This window comes from Coloeus monedula (genome assembly GCF_965178545.1).
Source record: "Coloeus monedula genome assembly, chromosome: 3".
Lineage (NCBI taxonomy): Eukaryota > Metazoa > Chordata > Aves > Passeriformes > Corvidae > Coloeus > Coloeus monedula.
The window spans coordinates 112,671,577-112,695,694 of NC_138783.1; the positions used below are offsets into that span (position 1 = coordinate 112,671,577).

Genomic DNA, 24,118 nt, shown 5'->3' on the forward strand with positions numbered 1-24,118 from the left:
ACACCAGATACAGACATGAGCATAAAATAAATATATATAGTGAGATTCTTGCAGCATACAGACTTATTTTTAGTTAAACTGAGGTACAGATACTCTTTGCATTTCTGCAATTAAAGTAATTCTTTGCACTTAATTTGCTTATTTAATTTTAAATGGTCTGTAAGTGGTTTCCAAATTAGGTTACAGATGTTCCAGGAGACTGAGAAATAAACCAAGATCACAGAAGTTACTGCCAGACCCTAGCTTGAACGTTCAGCTCTCTAATTTACTTTATTAGATTCTGTGCATGTAAAAGCTTTGGGGTTTAACTTCTCTTCATGAAATCTCTGTGGAAGAGAACACCCAAACTGTAAACTCTTGCAAACTTAAGATAATAGCAGTGTTAAGAACACTGAAAAGTAGGGGAGACAAAGAAACAGCTGAGATAAGATTAAAGGAGAAATGTTAGATGCACAAGAGAATAATTTTTTAATTGTTTCAGCTCTGACCACTCAAGAAATACTAGCATAAATGAATAATTCAACATGTCTTCACCCATCGCCAGCTACCACTGTAGCTCTCCCCATCATCTACTCCTGCCTACTTCCCGCTGGAATCTTTGGCAACATTCTCGCCGCCTGGACATTTTCACAGAGAGCACCCACACGAAGGACACAGTACATTTACCTGGCCAACCTCGTGACTGCAAATCTGCTGGTTTGCAGCACCATGCCCTTCCTGGCTGCCTATTTTGCGGACGGGCACCGCTGGCCCTACGAGTCCGCGGCGTGCAGGATCGCCCATCACCTGGGCACGCTGGTGATGCACGTCAGCATGTATGTGACCATCACCATCCTGTGCTCCATCGCCCTCAGCCAGTACGCCACGCTGAAGAAGAACAGCGGCACACAACACTCCCAAGCGCTCCCTGGAAACTTCCACAGGCACCTGCTTCACAAATTCCGGCGGCCAAAGTTTGCTAAATATTTGTGTGTCGTTATATGGTTGATTGTGCTCTGCATAACAGTCACAGCCATCACGTACAACGTCCAGGAGAAGGTTTCAGCTGAGTTCCTGACCTGCTACAACATCAGGGTAGAAGTTGGTGGAAGTCCTGCAATGATTGCAGGTTCTCTTGCCACTGTGTGCTTTTTTCTGTCCTTTATAACAGTTTTGTGGTCATACTATTCTCTTACCAGACACCTCAGCAAAATACAAAAAAACACCTGTATTGGAGAAAAACATCTAATTTACAGAACAGTGAAAAGAAACATTCTTGTCATCCAGATGATATTAACTGTCTGCTTTCTTCCATATCATATTTTTAAGCCAATTTTCTATGTACTGTCTAAAGATAATGACTGCCCAAGGTTAAACTACCTAGTGGAAATTAAAAATTTCCTTACTTGTCTTGCTGCTGCTAAAAGTAGTTTAGATCCAGTTATAACCCTTCTGTTAGATAACACATTTAAGAAAAGTCTTTATGGTCTGTTTACAAAATCCACACCAGAACATCAACAACATAATGATGATATTTTCACTGAAATGGGAAGGAATATGGAAAGATTTTCATAGACTATAAGTACCAATAAATTATTTTTAACTACCTATAGGCAGGCTTTGATATGAAATGGCAAATATTTAAATAAAATGGTAACATATTGTACTTTCTTTTCAAATCATCTTGCGTGCTACATCAACATTAGCCATAATAAATCCAATGTGTATATCCAAATGAATCCAAGCAATCTGTACAGTGAACTATGTAATATCCACTCATCCACGTAATACAAAAGACATTTTACATTTGACCTATGGACAGTTCCTTCTACCTAAAAAGTCAAGGAAGAAGGCAAAAACTAGGCAGAAGTTGAGGACTCAGTTCTCTCTTTCTATAAATAAGACTTTTGGATACAGGTTTCCTTTACAGGAAAGTTGAACAAAGCACAGACATTTTCTTTGGGATGGCTGAACCACAGTTGTGCTATAGACCCAAAGGCCAAGTTCAGCAAGACAAAACTGAGCAGGTAAAGCCTTCCAGATGGCAAAGTGCTGCTGACAGGACTGGTTTTAGACCAACAGCTGCAAGTCTGGGTGAGCAGAGCTCTTCACTACCAAAATGTGTTTATAATTTGCACAGACACAAACTCAGAACCCACTATTTCTGTCCTTCCTGAAATATATTTTACAGGGAATGTAGTTATCTCAGCGCAACGCCTGCCTGGGGTTGTTTCTCTTAACACAGTTTTTCATGGCAGCATAGGCTGAAGTCATTCTTTCTACACTTTTCTAGTCACAACCCCTTGTACCCCAGTGCTTATCAAAACGCCAAGAAAATGAACAAAACTTAGGGAACTACAAATCAAATATAACTCTGTGATAGACTCTTAGCAAGATCCCACTCCAGCATTCCTACATAGCACCAAAAGACGACATATGGCTGACTTTTTTCCTATATAATCTGTCCAGGATGATGTCCTTTAAATTTTTTAACTGCATCAAAGTGTTTCTTGTTTCAAATAGTGGAAAGCTTTTGTGCAGTACAGGCAATTTGAGAAACTACAAATTGAGTCCTGCATTGGTCTAGCATTTTACAGAAGAGCTCATGGAGAAAAAATCCCCCAAAACATAAAGGCATGAGGGAGAAGGGAGAGTTAGAAAAACACTAGCAAAACACAGCTCACGTGGTAAACTTGCATTGCTTTGACATGCTGGTGCCAAAATCAGAAATCAGCAGGTGACATGTGAATTGTTTAATAAAAAAATATACAACAATTCATTTCTATTGCAGTGAACGCAAAATCCTAAGGCAAATAGGCACAGCACCTGGTTTGCAAAGCAGTTTAGAGACCACAAGTGTCTGTCAAATTTTTGGTTAAGCCATTCAAATGTGCTGCATGGGAAGCCAGCTCATCAATCAGAAGACATGAGTTTAACTGTCTGGGCAAATGACTGTAATAACATATAAACATATAAAAACCATATAAACTTAGTGACCAGAAGGTTTGTAAATGTTCAGCTCCAGGTAGGCCAAGCAGCATAGACACACTCCACAGCAAAACTGCTTCTGAACATACTAACAAGTCAATAGGAAAAGGGCTGGACAAAACAAGCATGGAGACCATAAGACAGGGAAGCAGAGGCACAGGAGTGAATGTAAAAAGGGGGAAAAGAACATTGCCTGAAGAAACACTAAGAAAAAATACTGAGTTTTCTTTTTGGAGGCTCTTAACTTCTACACCGAATGAGGAAGTGTTCCTCAGAAAAAAATGTGGCCAGGTAGGACACTTCAACTGCACCTCTGATAGTGGTTTTGCAGCCTTAATCACTTTCTAACAATTTAATATGTAACAAAATCCTCACCAGGAAGTTGCTACTGGGTCTCAAGAATCTAGTAAGTTCTAGAAAATACAGAAAAAGCATCAGTTATTAGTGAATGTCCCCAGAAAGCAAAAAAAGAAGTTTCAAAGTGAAAACAGTAGAAGGAAAGCAACATGCAACAGATTTTCTTGTTTTGGGTATTCAAAGACTGAAAAGGGAAAACAGTCTTAAAGAACAGTTTCTATTCTGGTTATTTTTTATATAGTTGAATATACAGTTACATAAACATGCACATATACTACTTTTACATGTTTTTTAGATATGCCTAAAAGCAGAAGTGTGAGAATGTTGAACTCTGCTGGCAAAATCCCAAGTGTTGCGCTACAAGCAGCTCAGGCAACGAAAGACAGAAGTGGTAACAGAGTGTGCTCTCAGAATTCTTACCACTGGTTAAGTTCAGTATAGTGCACAAATCACCATGCAAATCTATCCACAGGTCAATCTCAGGTCACCTGGATCAACTCATGATGTGTATATGACACACAGTGCAGTGCATAAGGCTTGGTCCTATTCCCTGGAAAAACTCCCTGGTTTTGACTCCCACTCACAGAAATATTGAACTGAGTTTTAGTGACAGAGAAGGCACAATCTGTGTATTTTTGCTTTAGCAGGTTTATCTATTCAGATGATCACATCTTGGAAGCAAGCATTCATACCCATCAAGATAAACCCATAATGAAAATTTTGGATGTCTGCATTTTGCTGACAAGCTCACCCTGATTCCAGCTGCACACCAATCAATCTGCTAATCAGTAACACATACAGATACTCAAACTACATGGAAATCATAGAACAAAGTTGAAGTATTTGGAGTAAGTTAAGGATAAAACCCCAGCAACTAAAGCTCTTGATGTGATTAAATCAGTCTTACATCAGTTATATTAAAAGGTATTTTTATAACAAGAGTTTTGCAAATATGGAGAATTCTACATAACAATAGAGGCTCACAAAAGGTTGCAAAACCTCTTGATGTTTTACTGATAAAAACCATTCTATTAAAGTTATCACAAAAATAAGCAAGTGACAAATGGTACTCAAATTGCAGCAAGAGTTTTACAGGAAAAGACAAGAATCACATTTCAGACCCTCATCATTCTCCTTTCCCTTTCGTTGTTCCCTTACGTAAAGATTTCTCTGTACACAAACTTCTCTGTAATAACATTCTGTAATGGAAAAGACTTCCTTTCAATGCTGCCACTTTCAATAGCCACCTTCTGGGTATTCCTGACACAGCAAGGTTATGACAGAATAAAAAGAACGGCTGAGTCCCATATCAGTAGGTTGGCAGAACAGGAACAAATGTTGTGGTAAGAGAAAAAGGTCTTGACATTCACATTTCTGAGGCACAGCTGTTTTGAGTTTTTTACCTTCCTGCACCTTCTGTTTTCCTTGACAATATGATCCAGCTTCCAAGCAGTGCAGGATCACGTTAACTGAGGGTGAAGCAAACGTGGAATTGTCACTGATTATAAATCCTTTAAGCAATGCTGAAGGGCATCAAGTGATATACACAGGCTCAAGAACCATCTGGTCTCACAGAGCAGTGAGAGCAGTTAGACAATGGCAGGCCATCTTGTGAAAGCTTTAACGTTTTGATTCTGTCATCAGAGGTGAATGTGGGGCACAGGGAGTTTGTCCCAGGCTGGACTTGGACAAGTCAGGTGATGTTTCTGGCACCAGACTACAGCAAACTTTATTTTATCTAAACTTTGTAACTCTCCCTAAATAGCCAGGAGCTAAGGGAGCACAAAAGCAGCTACAAGACACCTAAACTTTTCATGGGCTATAGGGTGCCAATTTTCCTGTGCAGCAGCAAACAACCATGCATTTTACATTTCAAAATTAACATTCAGAAAGTCTAAAAAGGAGAAAATAGCATGACTATATCACCATTACAGATTTTATTAAAGCACTTTCACTTATTCAGGTAATTTGAAAAGTGGTCATTTAGTCTGCTTCCTTTCAAAACAATGTCTACAGTGACATCTAGAGCCTGGATACTGCAGTTAGTTTAACGTATTTCACACCCAAACCCTGCAGCTCTGCACTGCTTTTGCCAAAACAAAACACTGTTGGTTTACACTACTTTAGACAGATACCTTAAACACTTTTTTCTAACCCGTGTAATTTGAACAGGTTCATTTCTAAGGATAGTATTTAAAAAACCCCAAAACCCTGTGATTCTGAGGTTCTAAGAGACCAGATAAGCACTAAAACAAATTCCCACTTTGCCCTCAGTGAAACTGGCCTCCTTCAGAGATCCTTGAAGCTGAAACTTGGGTTTTTTCAAGAATATGGTCCAAGAAAAACAAGTGGAGCTTTCATGAAGACCAGCAACATAAAGATGATGTTAATTCTGAAATTCATGTGGTACCAAAACCAAACAATTACAAGTACCTAGACTCTTCAAGATAGAACAAGATGAGACATTCTACCAGCAATTAAGAGCCCATTTTTAGAATTTGCCCTAAGACACTACTATTAAAACACCAATCTTAAAAAAGAAAGCCTATTACATAGTAATTGTCTTGATTTTAAAAGGAAAGGAGTAGGAGTTTGGGAAAGGTCTGCAATATCTGGGTACAGAAGACCAAATGACTCCTTATAAAAATCACCAGTTCAGTGTCTGTACTCTCTCCCCTCACAGGTCACCTGCAGCAGTTTGAAGCACAGTTTACCCTCTCTCAATCTTCTCTACTCATTAAACTCCAAGAGCCATTTCTCAAACTGCACCATCAGAGCTTGTTAGAATTTTCCTTAATTCCTACAGAGCTTGACTCACTTTGGATGAAACCAAACTCTTGGAGAAGTGGGAATAACTATTTTAGGCAATGACATTAACAAATAATATGCATATTCAAATTGAAGAGAGTCAAGCCCACTTGGGTTAAAACTCCCAACTACTTACATTACAGTCGTTTGGGATAAACTACTTCCATAAATATCCATAGAAACAGTATAAAATTTACCAGATCAAAACCAGTATGTACATATGCTGGTCTTAAACACTGTATTTCTCCTCCCAAACTTATCTGTATTAGAGAAATTTTCATAATAATAAATGTTTATTGGACTGTCTCCAAGAAGTAGATAATATTACTAATATTGTAGCATTTAAGCATGTGCATCTCTATGAAATCTTACTGTGAATGAGGACTGTCATTATGCTCTCAAACTGATGCCAATAAACTACCAGTTCCAGTTTAATTTATGCAATTAATTTATACACGCATTTTCCTAACAAGAAAAAAAATGCAGATTACACATGAATATTCAAAAACTAGAAATTAAACTGACTTTCAAAGCAAGTTATAATCAAATGCACATGTAATTTGTGAATACAGACCTCCTAAATGTTCTGTATTGATGGAATTAGGGTGGGCTTTAATCTTACATGACAAAATAAGAGTAAAAACACACCCAGCAAACAGATCCCTTTTCTACAGCACCTCTCTTCCTCTAAATTACAGAAATCGAAATTCAGTAGTTTGCATTATTGTGGTGAAGAAAAAAAAGTAATTAAACCCCCTTACCTTCACATCCCTGTGAATTATATTATTATCATGACAGTAACGTAGAGCTTCCAGTATCTGTCTCATATAATGACTGAAAAAACAAACACATTATGCATGACAAACCTGCAGGGAAAAATTACTATACACATGTAACAATCTAAGTATTAAGAGTCTAACTGTATAAAACTCATCAACCTATTTAACCCCAAATACACACAGTTCTGTAGAATGGACTTTGTGTTTATAATAGTGAATATTACAATCTAAAGTTTGAGAATTATTCTGATTGAAGCTGAGGGAAATCAGAAAAGAAAAATCTGTGTTTTCCAGGTTTTTGTGAAGATTTCAAATGTTCAATAATTCTGCTTGATATGACAAGGAAGTCAGGGACCCTCCCTTTTTATTAATAACAAATCACAAAGGAAAACAGGAAGGAAAAAAGTGAATATCAGTGCCTGATTTATCTGGAAAAGGATTGGACCAAGGTCTTGACTTGTTTGATGCAGATTGGAGAGCAACCTCTTCCTCCCCAGTGTCCAAAGAATGCCCCAACAGATCACTGACCACAGCAGAGCCAAAAAAGCCAGCAGTATCCTGTGCTGCATCAGAGAATTACTCTGGGCTAAGGGAGGCAATCCTTGTCCTCTGGAGGCTCCAGCTGGTTATAGGGAATATTTTGTCCCTAGGGACATAATGAGGCACTGGATCAAGCTGCTCAGGGAGGCTGTGGAATCCCCCTCCTTGGAGGTATTCTGGACCCCACTAGAAAAAGACTTGAGCAACATGATTCAAATGCTGTGCTGACCCTGCCTTGAGCAGGAGGGTGAAATACAGACCTTGATGCCTCCTCCAACCAAAAAATCTACAGTGTTGAGAAAAGCAAACAAAGAATATTGTGGGCTTTGAGTTCAACTAACATGCCACTAGGACAGTGGGTTTTATTATCCTTCTGCAATTTTATAGACTCTTTCATCTTAGTTAATCTCGTAAGTGAAAAGGTGAAGTGACCATAAACACAGTGATACATAGGAAAGAAACAGCCAAACCAACTCCATCTAGCAAGAGCAGTAAAACTCCCACCTGTCAGGCAAGTCACTTAATGCCATCATAGGAGAGATCCATAAAGGCAAACACAGCCAGTTAAGTACCGGATGTGAAATACAGTTTTACTCAGTAATCTCATCCAAATCTGTAACTAGTATATGGCAAAATGCACCAAAATTCTACTTTGATAATGCTAAGTATTGCAATAAACATCTAGAGTGTGGAAACAGGATTTATTTACAGTATTCCAACTTTCAACTTGTCGCTAACAGATTGTACAACAGTATATTTCCACTCTTTTCTATTTATCCTGAGGGATCAATTAAAATTATAATAAATACCTGGCTACAGCCTCGCTGTAGACAAATCCAGCATCTGCTCTCTTCACAATTTCAAAACACAGGTCTGCTCCATCCATACTGCAGGTAAAAAGAGGCAAAAATGCTTAAAACTGATAACTACAATCAATTACATAAAAATGCTTAAAAAATCTATTCATTTTCCTTACATGAATCTTACATAAAATACTCTAGATACATGTACAGTGCATTACTCATTAAAACAGCATTTAATGGATAAACTAATAGAAAATGGCTTGCCACAGGTTAACCAATTTATGTCCCTCAAGTCATGTAACAGTTCTCTCAAAACATTACCAATACCAAACATTTACTTTATTGCTTAAACTGGTCATTGAACAAGGTGTGCAAGACAAGTCAATGCCCTGCAGAGAGGACACTGCAATTTAACAATTAGCTCCTGATATTAGGTTGTGTTCTTATAAGCATTACAAGTGCAACTCTATACTAACGACTGTAGTAATAAAAAAATGTTACTCAATTTGAATTTTAAATGAAGACTTTTAAAAATACTCTAGAAATACAGTATAGTCTTGCCAGTTGGCATTCTCCTCTGGATAATTAAGCAGCCAAGAGGAGATTTTACAGCTCATAGACACCTGAGAACACCGACAGCCCACACACTGTATCACCAGCTTTGAAACTTGATACCCTTTTCCTCTTCTCCCTCATCTCTCTGATCACCTAACTTCCCGCAAAGAACAACATTACACTTTAGATGCAGATATATTCATAGATCTTGGGCTGAAATTAGGCTGCCATTTCTCTAAAATGAAAGCATGTTATAGTGATGCCCCCCTTTTCCCTCTCCTGAAAGGGACCTAAAGCAGACTGGTATCTAGAAATGTTCACAGGCTGATGGGGAGAGTAACAAGAGTTAACAGAAACACTAAAAATCACATAACTTATGTTTAATAAGGCACTTGCAAAAATATCAACTATAACATGACATTTTCAGACTTCACACCTTTTCTTTTTCCCCTCCACAAAGACTCAAGGGGGAAAAAACCCAAAAGGCAGAATTTCCAAGGTATCTGAATAGCCAACATTCCCAAGGCTGTTTCAGTAAGCTGTTCAGAGTATCAGCATCACTTCTGCTTTATTACATACCTTCCATGCCAAACTTCTGCTTAGGGAGTCACAAGCCATGTGCAAAAGCTTTAATTCCCGAATAAATCCCAAAGGTCTCCCTCATGCAAAATACACTATCATGTGGATAGAGCACTGCCAACTCTAAGAGGGACTGGTAACCAAAAGAAAAGCATATTGAAGAGTGCAAAGAACCCCACACTGCCAAACCATGGCTGTTCTTCACTGCATCAATATATTCCTCTGCAGGTTTTTTCCCAGCAGTTTTTCTGTCTTGCACAATTCCCTACACCAAGTCTGCATACAGGGCTAAACATCACCCAGAGAATACCAGAGTCCTGTACAGCAGCCGTGGGGCAGGCTCACTGAGAGCAGCATAAACCTGGATTTCACTGGTCACTGGAAAAAATCCCTCATGTCAGCCTCTCAACTCTTTCTCACACGGAGAATATACAAAATATATAATCAGCTACCAAAAATAAGGAGATGTCATTCTCATGAAGAAGCAGAACCCTTTAGAAGACTAATTACCTGTACTTTATAACAAGTCAGTGAAATTAAAGATCCAGAGGCACTCAAGCTTTTTAAGCAGCATCAATAGTTTCTGAGACGTGGAGAAAATAGTGTAATTTCTTTACATTAACTTTACTATTAAATGAGGTGTTTATAATCAGCATAGTCTTTAACACGTATTCCTACTTCCCACTTACAGATACCAGCATTTTTCATTGAAATTTTGTAACAGTAAGTGGCAGTTTGAATTTCTTCCTGGCAAATACATTTGAAAGTTTCACTCCACTAAGATGAACTCTGTTGGCCTCCCAAGCACAAATATGTGTCAGGTGTACTTTAATTTCTGACTTCAACTGACTATTTTTTCAATGAAAAAGCTTTTTTTTTTAAGAGCAGATTTTGATTCATGTATACAGAGGCCTTGTGTCACCCCATGTGATACAACACATTCAATACATGATACTGAATTTTACCTGAAAATCATGAGACTTTTGTCTAGCCTGAGGATGAAAAAAAGCCAGTCAACTCCAGTTACAAGAAATCCCAGAAAATTCAGTGAACCAACAGACAAAAAATTCAGCAACAGCTCAACCACTTACAAGATGACTTTGCAGAAACTGAAAGCCTTGTATGATATAAGAGCATTAAAGTTTTGGAATACTGATGGAATGAAAGTTCAGGAAGTCTCAAGGGTTTGCAACTATCAGCATAAGCATGTGAAAACCACAAAAAAAGACAAAAAGAAAAGTTAAAATCCACTGAAGTAAACATACAAATATATTCACACTGAAGACATAAGTGGATGATGCAAAAAAATCTGGGAAAAAAACACAACACGGTTGTTAATCTGAGAAAATTCTCTGACACCAGCAGAGGGAGCTCACGGCAGCGACATGAACAGACTGGGACCAATGTATTTTACATATTTATATATATATATCTACACACAATAATATAAATATATATATTAATATATATATTATATATATAATTATATATATTATTATATATTATTATATATAATATAGTATATATATTATATATATTATATATATTATTATATATATTATTATATATAATACATATATTATATATATATTATATATAAAAATATAAATATATATATATTCAGAGCAGAAATCTGCTCTGACACCAGCAGTGACTGAAGAATAGACAGCACACTGCAGAAGAGATCTGTGTTTTCATACTAGGGGGTATGATAGCTTTGGATTTGCAGACCTATTAGGATGTGGCCTACAATTTAATTTATTGATGAAAAATGAGAAAGCTTTAGAAGCACAGCTTCATTTAGGGAACTGACTTATTACTTAATAAAAAGAAGATAAAAAATTAAGAGTTGACATATTGCTCATAACTGAGTTTATTGAGGCTTGTACCACGTGTGTTGAAGGCTTGTGCACAATGGTGTTTTCCCTTCACAACTCGACAGTTTTTATATATTTTCCACCTTCACTTAACTCAAACCAACTGCAACCCTGTTAAGTACTGCTTTTATGAATTTGAGATTTTAAACCTGAAGCATTTTTACATGTTAGCTACATTAAATGGCAAAGCTCTATGTAGACAACTACACATCCTAACTGCTAAATCTTAACACATCAGTTCTTCTAAGGTCCCAAGAGATAAATCTCTCTTAGAATGCACTAAGAAAAACCCACCTATCCATAGTGGTGAGACAATATTCTGCAAATGACCAGATACCAAGGTATTTGCAATGCACTCGCTGCTCCTGTATCTGAGTTCTTCAGCATGCCAAGTACTCTCAGTCCATATATGCTGAGGATGAACTACAAATAATGTACTCTTTAAGTCTGAAATCTAGTTTTCAGACTCTTTGAAATGTATATATGCTTCCTTTTAGAAATACTAGAAATAATTCAAGTAGCTCTGACCCTTCTCAAGGTATTCTCACTGATAAAAATCAATGATCATTAGGAGAAATGTAATAAGCAATAGAATATAAAGTGACACTTGTATACCAAAGAGAAAACTGTATTCTAAATAAAACCAGGAGGCTCATGGGGGACCTCATCAGTCTCTACAAATGCCTGAAAGAGGTTGTAGCCAGGTCAGGGTCGGTTTGTTCTCTCAGGTAACAAAAGCAATCAGAAGAGGCGAAATGGCCTTAACTTGTGCCAGGGGAGGTTTACACTGGATAGCAGTAAAAACTTCTTCACTGAAAGGGCTGTCAGTCATGACAACAGGATGCCCAGGTTAACGGTGTAGTCACCATCCCTGGGGTTATTTAGAAGATGTGTAGATGTGGAGTTTAGGGACGTGGTTTAGCGGTGGACTTGGCAGTGCTGGGTTAATGGCTGTACTTGATGATCTTATGAGGTCTTTTCCAACCTAAATGACCCCGTGATTTCTATACAGCTGCCAGCAAATAACATCAAGTATGGGAAAGAAAATTGCAACTGTATTATAGAGAAGAGAGCTGGCCTTTCTCAGATGCAAGGTGTCTCTAGAACCTCCAAGGGATCACTTCTATCAGAGCAAAGAGTCCATCTGGGGGGACAGCCGGGGTGTGTGTGAGGGAAATAATTTTGCACAGGCAGACTCTCTCTCATTTATGATGCAATAACATCTAAATACTTCTAAAATAGTATTTTTACCTTAGCAATAAGACTTTCTGGGAGAGGGTCTGCTTCTTACTCTACATACGCACTTCATCTATTACGACCAACTGCTTCACTGCAGTTTATTCCAGTGGCACCATGCAGCCTATGGTAATGTGAGAAGACATGGCCCATTCTAGAGAGTGCTTGAGTTTGTGTGTGAATAAGAGGTTTAAAAACCCCTTATTAAAAACAGAGCTCATTTTTTAGTGTTAAACCTCATTGCTACTGTTCATCAGTGCTTCTGTGAAACATGCCTTGATTTTTTTAGATGTTTCTTTTCACGAAAGTTTTCAAAATTGGGCACAAATTGTACATTTTCCTAGTGGTTCAAACTGTTGTTACCAGGTACATGCTACATTCCCTTATTCAACTTACTCTGTATCAATAGGTTTGGCAAGATACTCAGAGTCCTCCTAGCAGCTGTGGCATGCAGCTCACAGCCTATGAAAAGGTAGTGAACCAATGTATCATTTATGTACAAGTGATGGCACAGAGTTTTAGCTTTGGTTACGCCATGCATTTCACGTGCTGGGCCTGCCTTAATTTTCATGCAAAGCACCTGTCAGCCCACAAATCACTCATCACAGCTGGGTTTATGTCTCCTCTGCAGATCTGTGTTGTCTTCCTCTTTTCAGTAATTTCATAGTAACTAGACCCTAATGAAATATATTTTATTACTGTAGACAGAAATTTGCTGCGAATGAGTTGAGCTCGTTACAATAACAGCATAATGAGCAGAAAGCAGTATGGGGGGAAATGAGTTACCTACACCTACAGAGATGCTTTTCTGCTAGCTCCAAGTTTGTTTTTATGGTCACAATTACAGAGTGTGCCCCTAACCTGCCCAGCCTCAGACGATGCAGTCTCACTCCACACAAACACCGGTCTGCTGCTGAATCACTTTACCAAAGCATCCCCTCCAGCACAACAACACATCCTGCCCACAGTTCTTCCATTCCCTGTCACGTTTTGAGCACAGGTGTTCCTGCTGCCTCATTTTCTATCACTGCTACAAAAGACTGATGTTTTTGGTGTACAAAGGAGACAAGGACATACATATGATAAACAATCATTATCCTTCAAACAATTTAGCTTTGTAATTCCTTCTTTCATGTGGCCTGAAGTCAGGTGCAGTGTATATGTAGTAATTCTAATTGTTCAGACTTGCTTTCTATGTGTACAAACATAAATTATAATAGGCTTGTCATTAAAAAATAATTACTGCTTTTGTCTCATATTTCTGAGCTATCAGCATTGTAAAAATAGAAGCAAACCCTTTCTTCCATTTCAAAATCTTGTTAATTATCTGACTATGTCTCCCCAAGGTGTACATAATTATTTCATAATAGGGTAATTAAAGTCCCTTGGTCCATGCTTTGGGATTTACAACATAAAAAGCAAAGTCAGTATTGAATCAAAATGTACAGAGAGGAAAGCATAGAACAATTATTTCACAAAACCCTAAGATCATAAACTCATCTAAAAAAAATCAGAAGACTTGCGAACAATAATTTTCTGCTTTACCTATTTTTTTGCTGTTACCACTGGCTTTTCCACTACCTACATGGCAAGTGGACATCTCAAATCAAATTCTTGGCTCTAGTGGACAAGCCAATTTGGCCTAACACACTGGCATGATGTGGTTACTCCAATATCAGCAGCTCAAATGCATCAGAAAACATAACGGAGGAAGGGCAGAGAAATTTAAGAGGTACAAATACATATGCCCAGACTGACTAGGAAAGAATATATGGGGAGCATAAAAAGAAGAGCTGGTAGGTAGAGAGAATGACCATTCCACATGTCTGGTTGTGTCCTTCCCATTTGGATAAAACCTAACTCAGGAAGGACGAATAATTTTCCCTCAAAGAAAGAGTATGGTGATTTCAGGGCTGCCCCCTATTTATTTCTTTATGTTGAGTAAAAATACCTATCCACTGCTGAAAAGTCATGGTTTTTTCACCCTTCCAACGAAACTCTTACATTCAAACTTCCAAAACAAGTATTTTAGATAAAACCCTCTTTTCATATATTGTGAACAGGTACATTGACTTACAAGAATACTTAAATACACCAACAACTTTACTTTCTTATCTAATAAGACCCCAAGGTCCTCTCCAGAACACATTCTGTAAACTAAGATAGAACCATCCAGGGGAAGGTTCCTTGCAGAGGGAGGCTCATTCAAGCCTCTCATTGGGGAATCTTTGATAGATATGCTAATTAATAAAACCTATAATGCTATACCAGATCTTTTGGGGGTGTGCATTGTGGTGTGCATGGAGGTGCATTCCATCTGGATGTAGTGCACCTAAGGATCCTTAAAATAAATACCAAGGTAAAATCCCTTTTTCCCGTCTAACCGTGTTTGAGTCTTGATTTTAAGACCAGGAGAAGGCAGCAACGTCTACCAGCAGATTTTCAACTTGTTCTCTTGTACCCTGCAGCCAACAATAAGGATCATGCCTATCTATCTTTAGGAAACCCTGGTGTTCACCACTTAGACAGTGGGACAACTTTTTTTTATTTGGGACAACCTGTACTTGTCAGAAATAAGTATTTTTAAAGCACTCAAGATCTCTGAGCTACAAAACCTGCAGGTGTGAGCAGAGATACTTTTAGGATTTTATTTAGCAAACGACACCACAAGAAGGTAAAATCAAGGAGAGAAACTTACAACTCAAAGACCATATAAAGCATCCCATCTGAGCTGTATGTCTCCAACAGTTCAACAATGTGAGGATGCTTCAGCATGTGACAAATACTGGCTTCTCTCTTCAGATCTGTGGGAGATAAGAAAGTAGTTGTAGATTAGCTACAAATTCAAGCTGTTTAGAACACAATGTTTAGAAAGATGGGCACATTTGAAATTTCTAACATATTAATTAATCTTTATAAAGAACACTGACAAGATGATATTTAATTATGCTTAATTAAAATACTTACACAGCTCTCAAAACTTAAGAGATTCTTGAATTCATATATTAATAAAAGATCTCCTTGGTCATAGTCTGAAGAACTCTATAGAAGTAAGTTCCTTTAATGTAAGGTTGCAGACTACACCAAGATTTTCATCCTAAATATTCAACTCCACTGCAGAATTACCTCCAAATGCAGGAGACAGGCTCTTTAACAGCACTACAGAACTATTATTAATAACTGGAGGTCTCAGATTTCTCTGCTCAAAGCAAGGTGAACTGGAGCACGTTGTCCAAGCCCACACCCAGCTGGGCTCTGCATGTGTCCAAGTGTGGAAACTCTGTAACCTGCCCAGGAAACCTACAGTGATACCTGATCACCCTCATAAGTAAAGAAGTATTTTCCTTATGCTTAAATTTGTTGCTGCTTACTTCTTTAATAATGAGTATTCTCTTCTTCAATAATATTTATTTTAAAATCACAATATATGAAATGACACTGGCATAAATTTTAATCAGCATATATTAGTTTGCATCTCTGCTCTAGAGAAGAATAAAGAAAGCAGGAAAAGTTGCAACTAAAAAGAACAGAAACCACTCTGAAATCCCTCAAACCTTGAGAGATTTTGTTTTAAACAGCATTCCCACTTTTTCTGATCACAAATCAAACCTTCTACAGATAAAGAAATGCAAAAAACCCACCACACTTAATTAATTTTCTTTCTTCTTTGTTGGAACTATATGGTATTTTTGTTATTTAACCATCCTTAAACTTTATCTACTTGTATTCTAGAAAGAATAGCAAAATCTTGAATGAATAGCTTTGATGATAATTTGATAAGTGAGGAAAAGATAAGTCTGAATTCTGAAGTAGACATTTTACTTTTCTATTCTCTTTCCATACAATTGGTCATTGTTCAAGAATGACCTACATATGGACTTATGGAGCAATAAAAATATGATTTCTTGGCTTGAGACTATTAATCATATTATTGGGCTACACTACAAAGAAATTTAAAATGCCCTATTTTAATGTGCCCTCTTACATTCTTAGCGTGAATCAGTAATATTGAAAAATGCAAGCAGCAAAATGAACATTCTTTCATGTGAAGCATTTAACAGGTAACTCAGATTTATGATAGACTTTGGCTCTTTCAGCCATCTATAAATTCAAAAGAAAAGCTGAGAGTTTGGAAATGACTGAATTTCAATCCAAGAAAAATGTTCAGATTCACAAAGTGCATATTTTGTTACCAGAACTTCATATTACACCCGCATCATGTGTTTCCTCCCTCACAACCTTGCAAATATAATCTAAAAGCAAAATGTCAGAGCAACCCTTTAGAAACCATCATGTAATGGCACCTCAGGAAGTGCAAGCAGAACAGCAAAAAGAAGTATCATTCAGTGATGGCAAAGACATTTTGTTAAAGAAATTAATGTAAAATTTGTCCTTTATTTGTATATCTATTTATGTAGATGAAATTCTACAACCTAAGGAAACAGCAGTATGTCTCACACTATTGAAAATACTCACATTATCAATTCTTACAACACCTTAATGCAGAGCAACTACTAAAGCCCCACTGTGACTTTCCCTTCCATCACATTAGGCAATGATTTCACACTAAATGGTTCCCACCCCTTTTCTAGGCAGAGGTTCACTCAAGTGCACATCCAGTCCTTCCTAAACAGGATCACAGATGAACACACCGAGGGGCAATGTAAGAGAATGAAAAACTGTGATTCTGTGAATAACTATGGTCTTCAGAAAGTAGGCTGCTTTTATTTTGTCTCTTACTTTATAACTTTAATGCTACCATACCTCACCAAGGCATCTGATACCTATTTCAGATGGAAAGCCAAGTGAAAATATCCAACAGGAAATTACAGGAAAGTTATGCTTTATTTACAGGCAAAAATTGTGTTCAAAATAGTTTATTTTGGCTGCTTCCTTTATTAATATTTTGTGAGCTTTATTGAAGAGAATTAGAACTGAAAGGAAGAAAGTATATGCTGCCATTTCCCTCATTCCTCTGTGTAATATTGGATGAGAGCAGCAATTGCTCACAGACTGAGCACCAGCACAAGAGGAAGGAGAAACAAAGTGGAAAATAAAATCTCCAAACAGAAAAACAAATGAACAGAAGTTACAGAACAAGGTTTTGTATGACTAAGGGGTCTTGGGGCTAAGAGCAGAACAAAGTCCTATTTTAAACACAGCAGGGACTTGTTCAGCTGTAGGCCTATTAAGAAGAAAACTAGGTATAGAGAGACAGACAAGTACATACCACACTGATTCAACAAAGCCACAGGGCTGAAAAGAGATGACGGATTCTGAAGTATACGTGGACCGTGACCCAAAGGTCAAAATATGTCATGTCTAAGAACAGTAAAAAGGAAGGGGGAGAAGGAGAAAAGGCAGAGATGGCACATACATTTCACTGTTTTCACTTTAAAAAATGACATCAGCATCTACTCAATCCTTTATCAAATGCTTTTACCAGACTGAATTAAATTTTACCTCCACAGGTTCAAGAGGTAAATAAAATCCCAAGTACCCACAGATGTGGTTCCAGTTCTGAATGCAACACAAGCCCAAGCAGATGTTTGGCTGCACCAGGTGATTGAGGACTTCCTAAAAAAAAAATCCCATTGTCTTGTGAGCCACAATATTATCTGTGGCATCATTCTGAGTGTAACACTGTCTGAACTATTTGCTACCTCCTGTTAAGTTTTCTAAACCTCTGCTGAGTATTTGAGCCATGTCGTGTAGTAATAAGGGTCCCAGACACACATCCCATATCCACATTAGCCCTTCATATTCCAGACGCCTCCAAAAGATACAGGACAACTCTGGAATCTGCCAATGGAGTAAGCTGGCTTTAAAAGCAGCAAGAGGTGATGTGTCATTTGCTAATGGTCATGTGTCCCATATTTACAATAGTCTCCTTCACAAATAAACAAATATTTAGCTGAAAGAACATACCCATAGGCAAACAGAATCTTGGAATCTAAACCAAACTGCCATCTTTTACTTGCTCTACTATTTAACTTCATTTGAATTCTCCTGAACCCTTCATCTATTCATTTTTCTCTTCTTGATATGGCTTAAGAAATTACTTTCTGGTTCATTCTTTAAGCCTTCCCTGTCAGCACAGTTTTCAAAATGAAACATAATTGACAACAGCAATAATAAATAGAAGTGCAAGTTTTAAAAGCACAAGCTTTAGAGGTTTCTCTGCCAGCCGCATGCAAGGTATTGTCACACAGCCAGAAATAGGGAAAAAGATGTGATGTTCCATTGAACTTGTTTAGCACACAGGCTGATACTTCACACATCATAATTTGAAAAGCATTTACAAGCTATCCTTTTACACAACTGTTACCAATAAATGTTCCAGAATTTCAGTCTGTTTACAAAACTTTGAGGTTTTTTTAGCAACTGGAGACATGTTAAAGTTTCCATTTTAGACCTGGTTAATTATTTAGAGAGGCGCTAAAGTTGTTAAAATTGCTTCAAAGTTCAGACTTCAGTAAAAAGGAAGAAAGTTCTAAGATGGAAAAGAGAATTCCCAGCCATGATCACCACACAGAGAAAATACAGCCTCATGTGTGGATAGCAACACTGAAAGTGAATTGCTGGAAGCACTAAAAAAGATAACTGCTCTAAATAATTGCAAAGATATATCAGTCTTTGATAGAAAACATAAAACATGAGTATCACTTAAAATTCCCATGGGAGTTAACAACCTAATATCCTACACATCTCTGACAATTCTAGCAAACACCTGATTTCCTTTCAAAATCTGATATCCAAGGTTTTAAAACATTTCAAAGACACTGAACATATTTTCAAAGTATACTCATGGAAGAAATTAGATGCTCTCTAGCAGCCTGCATTATAGCACCATTTCATTATCTTAAAAGTGATATGCACAGACTGTGGCAGCCCCATCTTTTTTGGGGACAGACAGCTCCAAGTTTCTTAGCAAGATGGAAGACACATGCCATTTTTATGTATACACAATTCATTTTTATACATACATTCTGATTTTCCAGGTTCAGTCCTTTAAAGGATTAGTTCTCAAGCCACAGCTTGGGTATGACAGTATTTTGAAAGGAAGTATCTGCATCAGTAAGCTTCTTGCTTAAAATGCTTCTACGTATTTCATACAGCAAGATATGATTATATGTAATTTAAATACATGTGGTAGTACTAAGTTTTAAAGGGAAATCAGTATGCTTTGTTCACTTGGTTATGTCATTCTCACCAACCATCCTCTGGTGAGCATCGTGGAGAAGCTCCTGACCACCCAAATGGAATTCTTCCAGATACAACTAAGTTAAATTGTGTGCCTTGGAAACATGCCTGATGCCCCATGTGAAGTGTGGACAAGGCAGACACTGAGATCTCAGCCCCAGCTGTTTCACCCTACAAACACACTAGGTTTTTGTCCTGTGGATCAATAGCCTTTGCTAAATGTCAAACTCCCACCCGGGCTCCCCCTCAGCTGGGCAAGGGTAGAAAATACAAGTAACAAGAACAAAAAAGTTCATGGGTTGAGATGAAGACACAAAGATTGCTTATCAGCTACTATTGTCAGCAAAACAGCCTTGATGAAGTTAACTTATTTTTTGCCAATTAAAACAAATACTTATTGATTTGGGTAGAGGGAAGCAAGAAGATAAACATGAAACCACGAAATTTTCTCGCCCCTTTCAAGTGCTAAACTTCACTCCTTCACTCCAGCCCCCAGCTCTGAGGGGTGCAGGGGTGAGGACCATGCTCAGCACACTGCAGTGGTTCCTCTCCAGCAAGGGTCCTCCATCTGCTCTGCCATGGTGAATCTCCTCCTTCCCTAACCGTGGTGTTCCCTCTTTTTGTTCCACACTCCCTACACTTTGCTCCAGTGTTTCCTACCCCTTCTGAAAAATATTGTCACAGAAGCACCACACACAAGGCTCATGGATTCAGCTTTTGCCCACTGGAGTTGTCTGGGAACCCACAGCCCTGAGCCTCTTCCCACAAAAGCTGTCCCTGCACCCTCCCATTATCAAAAACTTGTCACTTCTATTTAATCCAGGTCTAATTCCCTTTCTGCAGTAGACACTACACGCCTCTGCCTCAAATCATCCTCTAACAGAACCATGGAACACACTGCACATCACCAAACTCCGGTTTAACCAATCATGCTGTACCTGAGGTCACACTTTCAAACCCAGGTGAACCTCCAGGGAAAAACTGGCTTAAAAAATTTCCCTATCTCCTTTCTTTGCTCATTCTTGCTGCTCTGTGAAAATTACTTTTAGGCTTTATTACTCTAATAATGCATCAGGGAAGTCATAAAAGCTCTCAGAGCAGCCAACACACTGCAACAGGAACGAGCAGCTGGAGGTGGGAACATCCTGTATTGACATTGGCAGTGAAACTCCTGTACTACAGAACCACAGCAATGTTTCAGCCCCAAAGGTTTGTCCTTTTTAATTATTTTTTTCTCTTCCACAAGAAAGTATTCCCCTTTCCCTTAACTAAAACAGCGCTGCCTGTCTTCCTGGGACATAGGAGCAACTCCTCATCACACAGATACATCCGACCAGTTAATGACTTGTTGCCTCAACAAGCACTAAAAGCTTTCCTGCCTCTCCTCCCACACACTTTGGGGTGGCTGAGGCTCTGCAGTAGCCAAGCTGATTTAACTGCTGCCTGTTTCCCCCTTCATCCCACACACATTCCTGCCCTCTGTTCCACTGTACAGCAGCCTGCAGCTTGTCACACCACACACCAAACCATATCAGTGTTAACTCAGATAAAAAAAAAAAAAAAAAAAAAAAAATCATTTTTGTCTCCAATGGCTCAGTGTTTTGCAGTTTTAGCATGGGAAATGGCTCATGAGCAACCTCAGTTATAGAAGTCAACTTAAAAGAAACAAAAGGAATATGGAAGGAGAAAGCAAATAAGGCTGGGAAAAGCAGCATTTAGTGCTGCTTAGGATGTTGCAAAACCCAAGTACACACCTTTCCCTGAAAGTGTCTCCATTGTCACCAAATCTGTGTTGCATAATCAATCTGTACCTTAGCAAACACGCTTGAAACATGTACCAAAAAGAAACAAATGCATGTGGCTGTGAGTCGCCCTTGATAAAAGCACCATGTCAATCAACAAATACAGAGCCAACGTGAGATAATCCATTTCCTGTCAGTATCTTTTGTTTTAATGCTACTGTAGCATTTGGAAACAAAATGTTGACATGAAGCAAGACCAACAGAATGCAGTTACAGCTAATATTTCCCTTTCTGAGATCTCCATGCAGAAACCTACGAAAAGTTTCATTTTGTGGAATTAGACTTTACAGGTGTTTCCTAAATTCTGAGTAACTTTCATTTGCTACTCTATTCTTTCTCAGTCTTAGACCATAAATATAACCATGTTAATGACTTTTTAGCTGGAGCTGGGTGTCTTGGGAGACTTAAAAGGCAATTTTCCTTCCTCAATTTATACTCTGTCAGCTATGGTGAACATGAAACTGGGTGTGAAAAAATCCCACTTTTCTCTCAGCTTCTGATACATCCACCAGACTTGTCCAGAATCATCTATCTGACACAGCGTAAGCTGGTTTGCATAATTGTGTCCATGACAGCAACTCTTCCTCTGTTTATTCACTTCCTCATTTTTACTGACATGCAAATAAGAAATGCTTCATAAATAAGATGGTGTATTTTAGGAAATGAATCAACTTGAATTAATAAAAATGTTTAAGAATGCCCAAAAGAGTATTTAACAGCTGCCTACTGCAGATAATCTAAACCAATTTCATTTAATTAAATGATAACTTTTAGCAACTTTTTACAAAGCACCCATCACTTTGAAAAAAAAATCTTAACATTTTTCAAGGAAGAATAAAGATTAGATATCTCTCATCTAAGACTTTCCACATTCTAGGTCCTCTTGGTTAATACTCAACAGCAGGTTCAGAGCTAGGGGAAAAGAGAAAGAGGGAACACAGGAATGTGAAAGCAACACTTTCTGGATTATTATTTTTCAATTAATTAGATGCACAATCCGTCTTTCAAAATACTGTTGGTAGTTCTCTCTGCAAAGTAGCAGCTTCTGAAGCAATTCACAAACCCAGGAAGGAACATAATAATTAGAAGTAGGGTTACAAACTCCATAAACTAAATTAAAAAGGAGTAAGGAAGGTTTTCTCTGTCGTGAGTTTGGCATTCTGTACAGAAATGGAATTGCTGAAGACATTTTGCAAGCTGTGCTGTAGAATCTGAAACACTTTTCTCCTAATGTTGCACTGTTTTCAATAATTAATGAAAGGAAATTGAAAATAGTCATTGACTCTCAACTTGTGATCAATCAAGTTATGAAAGCAGATTGACTACTGATAACCACATTTATTAAATCCCATGTTCCACCTGTTTCCCAGCACCGTGCAACAGCCTGAAACACAACACCTTCCCAAGTACCACAGACCACAGATTTTTACACTGCAAACCACAATTTTAAACACTTTGTGATACAATGAGTTCTCTAGCAGAGGGAAGTGGAATGGTGGGTGCAGAAGCACATCTGTCAGAATATGCTGTGAAATTTTGAAACCTAACAATAATAAAACAGAGAAACAGTTGGACACATGGTGTATATTTGATAAAAGAATGCTACACACTGGCTGGAGCACTGAACTGGTAAAGTTCTCAGCTGTATGGTCACAGTGGACTTCACTGAAATAACCAGAAGGCCGTGACTTCATAAAGTTACACAGTTCGTGCTTTCTTGAAGTGAAAACTAACACTTAATGCAGCCCCACTAAATGCAGCAATTGTTCCCCTCTTCTGTCAGCTCCTTCTCCACTCCTGCTCCATCCCTCCCTTCATGCTGGTGCAATGCTTGTGCAACTGCACCACAAACACAATCGAGGAATCGATCCACCTCAACTGCAAACAATCTTTTTCCCTCCCCCTTGGAGCTGTTTTTCCACCAAACTGGTTCTGGCAAGTCCTGGGAACCTGCACAAACACCTCTGAGCACAACAGCGTTGACAGCCCAGCAACAGAAACAAATGGCCAGATGAGAGCAACAATGGCTTAAAACATTTGACAATATGTCAAATCTCAACAGTCTGTACACTGCTGCCCTTCTCCCAAAGAGTAAAGTCAGAAAACCAGATTTCACAGTATTATCAGGACATGCTCAATTGCCTTAGTTTTATGTTTTTATATATTTAACTGAACTTCAAATTAAAACTGAGAGATGAACTTGTGAGTCAGGTGGTATTTCTGTTCTCCCTCGGTAGTGTCCTGTTTGTGCAGTTCCATGTGGACATGTGTCCCTGCAGATTTCTCACTAGGTGGCAACACAGCTCCAGCTTTGATCTGCGTGGAGTCAGCAGCTGAACACGAATGGAGCCTGCATCGATTCAGCTGCTGAGAGCTTTGTGTTTGGCCAGTTCTGTACCCTTGATCTGATTAATGATGGGTACAGCTCATGTCGCTGTTGTACTGAGAACGGTGAGAAGAACAACACAGAATTCAAGTCCAGGGTAAAATGGGACTATTTAATTAATTATAAACTTGTTTATATAACTTGGTTCGCAAGAGTGGCATGGTATTATTGGTCCCTTAGTCAACCACCTACCAGAACAATTGGTTGAGATCTACAACACTCATTT

The 24,118-nt window shown here is 38.2% G+C and overlaps 2 protein-coding genes across 3 annotated transcripts in view; one reads left to right on the plus strand and one right to left on the minus strand.

Moving 5' to 3' along the window:
* The window catches only part of CASK (calcium/calmodulin dependent serine protein kinase), a 187,865-nt gene that overhangs the window by 93,145 nt on the left and 70,602 nt on the right, over positions 1–24,118 (minus strand). For both annotated transcript variants that reach the window (XM_082279194.1, XM_082279193.1), the window contains exons 3-5: positions 15,200–15,305; positions 8,261–8,338; positions 6,894–6,966 (exon numbers count right to left, since the gene is read on the minus strand). In XM_082279194.1, the coding sequence (XP_082135320.1) occupies positions 6,894–6,966; positions 8,261–8,338; positions 15,200–15,305 (257 nt within the window). The remainder of the gene's footprint in view (positions 1–6,893; positions 6,967–8,260; positions 8,339–15,199; positions 15,306–24,118) is intronic.
* Positions 511–1,554, plus strand: GPR82 (G protein-coupled receptor 82; the record flags this gene model as incomplete). Its single annotated transcript, XM_082278140.1, has 1 exon — positions 511–1,554. The coding sequence occupies one exon, from the start codon at positions 511–513 to the stop codon at positions 1,552–1,554; it is 1,044 nt and encodes a 347-aa protein (XP_082134266.1).